This window comes from Salvelinus alpinus, chromosome 22 (assembly GCF_045679555.1).
Source record: "Salvelinus alpinus chromosome 22, SLU_Salpinus.1, whole genome shotgun sequence".
NCBI lineage: Eukaryota > Metazoa > Chordata > Actinopteri > Salmoniformes > Salmonidae > Salvelinus > Salvelinus alpinus.
Window position 1 is genome coordinate 40,223,557 of NC_092107.1, and position 7,305 is coordinate 40,230,861.

Sequence of the window (7,305 nt, forward strand, 5' to 3'; positions counted from 1 at the left end):
AACCCCTCTTTAGTGGGAGACAGCAGCACCAGGTCATCTGCGTACAGCAGACACTTGATTTCAGTGTTGTGTAGGGTGATACCAGGTGCTGCCGATTCTTCTAATGTTTTTGCCAATTCATTAATGTAGATGTTAAATAATGTTGGACTTATTGGGCAGCCCTGTTTCACTCCACGCCCCTGAGAGAAGAAGTCTGTTTGCTTGTTGCCAATTTTAACCGCACATTTGTTTTTAGTGTACATTGATTTAATAAAATCATATGTTTTCCCTCCAATACCACTTTCTATTAGTTTATAAAAAAGACCTTCGTGCCAAATTGAATCAAATGCTTTCTTGAAATCTACAAAATACGAGTAGATTTTGCCTTTGTTTTGGTTTACTTGTTTGTCAATTAGAATATGTGGTCTGTTGTACGATAATAAATAAAAAATCCAATCTGCCTTCTGCTCAGGACGTTGTGTTCGTCAAGGAAATGATGTAGTCTGCTATTTATAATACTGCAGAGAATTTTCCCCAAGTTGCTGTTAACGCAAATTCCTCTGTAATTATTTGTGTCAAATTTGTCTCCATTTTTATAGATTGGTGTGATCAATCCCTGGTTCCAAATATCGGGGAAAATACCTGCAGTGAGGATAATGTTGAAGAGTTTGAGTATAGCCAATTTGAATTTGTGGTCTGTATATTTGATCATTTCATTTAAAATACCATCAGCACCACAGGCCTTTTTGGGTTGGAGATTGCATAGTTTTTCCAATAATTCTTCTTCTGTAATTGGGGTATCCACAGGATTCTGATAGTCTTTGACTGCTAATTCAAGGATTTGTAATTTTTCTTGTATATCTTTTTGTTCTGGGCTCTTTGTTATATTGCTCTAGAGGTTTGCAAAGTGATTTCTCCACATATCCCCATTTTGGATAGCCAATTCCTCATGATGAGGTTTGTTTAATTTATTCCAATTCTCCCAGAAGTGGTTTGATTCTATGGATTCCTCAATTCCATCCAGCTGATATCTAATGTGCTGTTCCTTTTTTGTTCTTAGGGTGCGTTTGTATTGCTTCAGTGTTTCCCCATATTGAAGGCGTATATCTTTGTTGTCTGGTTCTCTGTGTTTTTGATTAGATATATTTCTCAATGACTTTCTTAGATTTTTGCAATCATTATCAAACCATTTTTCATTATCTGTTATTTTTGGTTTGCTCTTATGCTTCTTTAGATTAGCCAAGGAGGCTAATTTGTCAAATATAAAGTTTATGTTCCTAATGGCCAAATTTACACCTTCATTGCTGAAGGAGAATGTTAAGGCTAAAAAGTTGTCCAGGAGAGATTGTATTTTTTGGCTACTAATTGCTTTTTGGTAGATGTCTGTACTGTTTGCACTGTTTAGTACCATGTAATTTATTGGGCCGTGATGCTTCATGGTTGGGTCTCTCTCTCACTCACTCACACACACACATACACTCGTAACATCCTAATCATTACGAAACATCTATTCGATCAAATAAACCATTACATTGTTTGTTAACCAAATTCGACACTCATTGACCTCCACACAAAAAACTCCTTGCTTGTGATGAGCGAAAAAACGCCACCTGCTGGAGAAGAAAGATCTTGACAGGTTGAGTGCAGTTATCTCTCTCGCTTCGTCTCTTCGTACATGCCTGCAAACAGCACTGGCTGGCTGGTTAACGAAAGTTCCCGAACCCCACCGGAATTTCCCGGAACTGTGTGCGGCAAATGTACAGGAGGAAACACATGGCCAGGCACGCTTATCAACTGCATAATATAGAACACAATATTGTATTAAACATCTGGCTGCTTTACATCCTAATTGAATATAGTATATTTTAATAGCCCGACGAGTTATCTCAGTTCGTTCATCATGACGTTGATGTGCTACAACAAAGGTTGCGGACAACGATTTGACCCAGACGACAACCCTGGTGGTAAGTGTAGCTAAAAAATAAATTTAACTGGCTGTATATAACAACCTATGAATGTCTACACACGGCATTCTCAGTTTAGGAATAGTTGAATGTTAGATATTGTACACGTTCTTTATTATTAGCAAGTGACAGCTGCAAACGTGTGCCTTTGTGGATTTTTGTGCGCCACTCCCGGTACGGTATCGCATGGAACACGGCGGAGACGTAGATATAACCCGGGCGGATCACCAACATTTTTTGTATGATCTGAAAGGAAAGTGTTGATACAATGAAATATATGTATTTTCATATGTTTTATGAAGCTAGATAGTTATGTCCGTATTTTGCTCTATCATATTAATGAATTTTCTCCTCCATAGATGCCTGTACCTTTCACCCTGGTGTGCCAGTTTTTCACGATGCGCTTAAGGTAGGGTCAACCTTACCCTGACATAACCACTAAACATAGTATGTGAGTAAGACTGTTGGGACAATAACGGTAAGGCCGCTGGTTCGAATCCCAGAGCCGACTAGGTGAGACATCTGTCGACGTGCCCTTGAGCAAGGCACTTTCTCCTGTAAGTTGCTCTGGATAAAAGCATCTGGTAAATGTACAGCGGTCTCCTCTCCTAATCACCTCTCATTCATCTCCACTTACCTGAACACAAAAGATAGGTGACAAAAGCAGATGGAGAGGACACGAGGTGGAGAAAGATTTTATTATAGACTATTGACTCTGTGGGTAATGAACCCATATTGTGGTTGACCTGACTGTGTCCTGTAGGGCTGGTCCTGCTGCACGAGACGCACCACAGACTTCTCAGACTTCCTCAGCATAGAGGTGAGTTAACCCTCCCGGCTCTTTCTGCTCCCTCTCTGACATAGAAGAGAAGAAGCCTTTGTAAAGTTTCAGAAGTGTTCAGTATTAAATGTGGACATGCTCAAGTTAAAGGGTGTGTTCCTCTCCTCAGGGCTGCAGCAGAGGTATCCATAACAGAGAGAAGCCAGCGGAGCCGATCAGGCCGGAGGTGACGAGCTCGGAGGGGAGGAGAGAGAAGGGGGAGGAGCTAAAGCCTCGTGGTGACCCCTATATCATTCAGGCTCCTAAACCACTGGAGCTGATACACCGACCCAGGTAACACACTTTACTCAGGTGACACACACACACACAGTTTGTGTTTATCCTTAGTGATCATGCGTGTGTGTGTTTCAGTGGTGATGAGCCCCTGGTCAGACTTCAGCAGAAGGTGTTCTCCTCTCTGAGACAGGCGCTGGAGAAACTCCAGCTGGCAGAGAACAGCCAACCTCACAACACAGGTATGCTGCTGTCATAATGGACCTTTAACCTGGCTCTGATAGGACTGAGAGGTGGGTGACTCACAGGCTCTCTGTCACTGTCTCTCACTAGAAGAAGAGGAGGTGAAGATTAGCACGTGCTGTAAGAATGGAGGCTGCTCCAAGGTAGAGTACTACTCCTGTTCATATTCTCATCGTTTCTCACTGTGTAGAAGTTACCATGAAGTTACCAGTGATGGTTCAGAGAGTGATGAGGTGAATAGCTCTTTTGATTTAGTGTATTGTGTTGGTGCGTGTCCTGGTTTCTCTCCCTTGCAGTCTTTCTCTGGTCCAGGGAGTAACGAGGAATGTAAACACCACCCTGGAGTCCCCAACTTCCACGAGGGGTGAGACCCAAAAACACTTGAGATTCTGATGTCCTCCTCCTGTACAGTATATCTGGATAGATGTGCGATCAATGACTGTTGTTGGCCTCTGTTCTGGTCCCCTATCTGTCAGGGTGAAGTTCTGGAGCTGCTGTAGGAGGAAGACGTCTGACTTTAACTGTTTCCTGGCCCAGGAGGGCTGCACCACAGGAAGTCACCTCTGGAGGAAACCAGACAAGGTCAGCACCCCTTCACAGTTTAGCTCAGGCACTGACTTAGACAGCCTCAGTTTCACACAATCAGAAGTGCGGATGCCCCCCCCCCCCCTCTCTTTATTTCTCTCTCGCCCCCCCCCTCCAGGGGATGAAGGTGGTACCGTGTAGGTTTGATTGGCACCAGACAGGCAGCCAGGTCATCGTCTCGATCTATGCCAAGAACTCTCTCCCAGAGCTCAGCTATGCAGAGGCCAATGGCACCACGGTACACACCACACACAGGCAAACAGATATTTGAAAATGCTTGCCTTTTGTGTCAGTGGTTAGTATATCTGTGTTCTAGGTGATCATCCATGTGGTCTTTGAGGGAGAGAAGGAGTTTGAGCAGAAGATCAACTTATGGGGGGTGAGTGACGAAGATGGTGGTGATGAGGGATGATGTAACGAGTGATGATGTAATGAGTGAAGATGAGAGTAACGAGTGATGATGTAATGAGTGATGATGATGGGGGTAATGAGCTGTTCATTGTGACAGTATGGATAGGCAGAAGTCATCATATAAGTAACTATTAGAACTCTAAGTCATTTAATAGGATCTCTGTGGTAGTCATAGTTCATCTCCCACTCATGTCTCCTAGGTGATCGATGTGAGTAGCAGCGTGGTGAACATGATGTCTTCCAAGATGGAGATCTCTCTGGGGAAGGAGGAGCCAATCACCTGGGCCCGTCTGGACCTGCCCTCTCCCACAAACACGCCCACTGAGGGGGGGAATGGGATCGGAAAGGGGGATGTGTAGAACTAGACAGAGAATGAAATCAATCACATGCTCCTCCCATGTGTTAATGAACCTGTTGAAGATGGGCTGAGAGCAGCATGTATATCGTACATACGCAGGACTTTCTGTATTTATTTCTGACATTCTGCTCAGAATGCGGAGGCTAAACTTCACTGAAACCAATAACCAGCAGGTCTTCCTCCTCACTTGAAAAGAGATGCAGGCATCCCTCATCAGGATCTGTAGCTAAGGAGCAATTGGGGACAGCCAGTCAGAATGTAAACTGTTCTCACTCACACCAGAGGAGGACAGGCTCATTGTAATGGCTGGAATGAATTGAATAGAGTCAATGTGGTTTCCATATGTGTTTGATACCTTTTCATTTATTCCACACACACAGTCCTCCTGTTCTTTGTCAATTGCATTTGAGACTATTTGTGCCATTTATTGATATCAGTTGCCTTCCAGAAAATGTAACCTGTCAAATGAAGTTCTCTTGCTTTAACAGTCTTTGTTTTACAGTACTTCTGTGATTTAGTTTCACTCTTTGCTTTCTGTAGTTTGTTTTCATACAAAACAAGGCAAATAAAACAATGTGCTCTCCCACAAACTCAATAAAACTCTGAACCTACATTGTAATTACAGTGTCGGCTATCTTCATACCAGAGAGTTAACGCTCACAAACCATTACTTTATTAAGTCGTTTTACTAAAAGCACATGGTACGTCCAGCAGTGGGAGAGGATGTGGCTTCAGACTGGCTCAGATAGCACACGGAGTGTAAGGCAGGGTTGGTGTGATCAGACTGGCTCAGATACCACACGGAGTGTAAGGCAGGGTTGGTGTGATCAGACTGGCTCAGATACACACAGTGTAAGGCAGGGTTAGTGTGATCAGACACCACACGGAGTGTAAGGCAGGGTTGGTGTGATCAGACACCACACGGAGTGTAAGGCAGGGTTGGTATGATCAGACTGGCTCAGATACACAGAGTGTAAGGCAGGGTTGGTGTGATCAGATACCACACGGAGTGTAAGGCAGGGTTGGTGTGATCAGACTGGCTCAGATACCACACGGAGTGTAAGGCAGGGTTGGTGTGATCAGACTGGCTCAGATACACAGAGTGTAAGGCAGGGTTGGTGTGATCAGACACCACACGGAGTGTAAGGCAGGGTTGGCATGATCAGACTGGCTCAGATACACAGAGTGTAAGGCAGGGTTGGTGTGATCAGATACCACACGGAGTGTAAGGCAGGGTTGGTGTGATCAGACTGGCTCAGATACCACACGGAGTGTAAGGCAGGGTTGGTGTGATCAGACTGGCTCAGATACACAGAGTGTAAGGCAGGGTTGGTGTGATCAGATACCACACGGAGTGTAAGGCAGGGTTGGTGTGACTTTCTCAGGTGGTGTGTGTGAGATTGTGTTAGGCAGGGGGTGTGACTTTCTCAGGTGGTGTGTGTGAGATTGTGTTAGGCAGGGGGTGTGACTTTCTCAGGTGGTGTGTGTGAGATTGTGTTAGGCAGGGGTGGTGTGTGTGAGATTGTGTTAGGCAGGGGGTGTGACTTTCTCAGGTGGTGTGTGTGAGATTGTGTTAGGCAGGGGGTGTGACTTTCTCAGGTGGTGTGTGTGAGATTGTGTTAGGCAGGGGTGGTGTGTGTGAGATTGTGTTAGGCAGGGGGTGTGACTTTCTCAGGTGGTGTGTGTGAGATTGTGTTAGGCAGCGGGTGTGACTTTCTCAGGTGGTGTGTGTGAGATTGTGTTAGGCAGGGGGTGTGACTTTCTCAGGTGGTGTGTGTGAGATTGTGTTAGGCAGGGGGTGTGACTTTCTCAGGTGGTGTGTGTGAGATTGTGTTAGGCAGGGGGTGTGACTTTCTCAGGTGGTGTGTGTGAGATTGTGTTAGGCAGGGGGTGTGAGCGCCATGGCGGCAGCGTCGATAAACACAGCGATGCTGAACTACCGCCTCACTTCCTCCCACGCCTGTTCAGGATTGACTGCATGCTCGACGTCAGACAGCGCATCAGATACCAGGGAAAGACTCACCAGCGTATTTGTTATGACTGCTGGGAGTAAAGATCACATGCCTGAAAAGAGAGAAGATATGAGGCAATAACATCAAACGTATTATACAGCACTGAATGTGGGTCTCACCTGTAGAATGAGAGATCACTGTACCTGGGTCTCACCTGTAGAATGAGAGATCACTGTACCTGGGTCTCACCTGTAGAATGAGAGTGTACTGTACCTGTGTCTCACCTGTAGAATGAGAGTGTACTGTACCTGTGTCTCACCTGTAGAATGAGAGTGTACTGTACCTGTGTCTCACCTGTAGAATGAGAGTGTACTGTACCTGGGTCTCACCTGTAGAATGAGAGTACTGTACCTGGGTCTCACCTGTAGAATGAGAGTGTACTGTACCTGGGTCTCACCTGTAGAATGAGAGTGTACTGTACCTGGGTCTCACCTGTAGAATGAGAGTGTACTGTACCTGGGTCTCACCTGTAGAATGAGAGTGTACTGTACCTGGGTCTCACCTGTAGAATGAGAGTGTACTGTACCTGGGTCTCACCTGTAGAATGAGAGTGTACTGTACCTGGGTCTCACCTGTAGAATGAGAGTGTACTGTACCTGGGTCTCACCTGTAGAATGAATGTACTATACCTGATGAGGCATTCAGAATGAGTGTCTATGTAAATGTGTGTGTGTTTTTTTCTCTTACCAAATAAGACCC

At 45.1% G+C, this 7,305-nt stretch overlaps 1 protein-coding gene across 2 annotated transcripts; it reads left to right on the forward strand.

Annotated features, from left to right (window-relative positions):
- Positions 1–1,714: 1,714 nt before the first annotated feature.
- On the forward strand, positions 1,715–5,213 carry LOC139549519 (cysteine and histidine-rich domain-containing protein 1-like). 2 transcript variants are annotated; one of them, XM_071360101.1, is made up of 11 exons: positions 1,715–1,943; positions 2,303–2,352; positions 2,707–2,763; positions 2,894–3,057; positions 3,136–3,239; positions 3,331–3,383; positions 3,537–3,604; positions 3,717–3,822; positions 3,944–4,063; positions 4,142–4,204; positions 4,437–5,213. In XM_071360101.1, exons 1-11 carry the CDS (start codon positions 1,880–1,882, stop codon positions 4,593–4,595), a joined length of 1,008 nt encoding a protein of 335 aa, XP_071216202.1. In that variant the 5' UTR covers positions 1,715–1,879; the 3' UTR covers positions 4,596–5,213. The 2 variants fall into 2 exon arrangements, with proteins under 2 accessions (XP_071216202.1, XP_071216203.1); XM_071360102.1 differs by lacking the exon at positions 3,944–4,063 and having other exon boundaries at positions 4,437–4,742.
- The last annotated feature ends 2,092 nt before the right edge of the window (positions 5,214–7,305 follow it).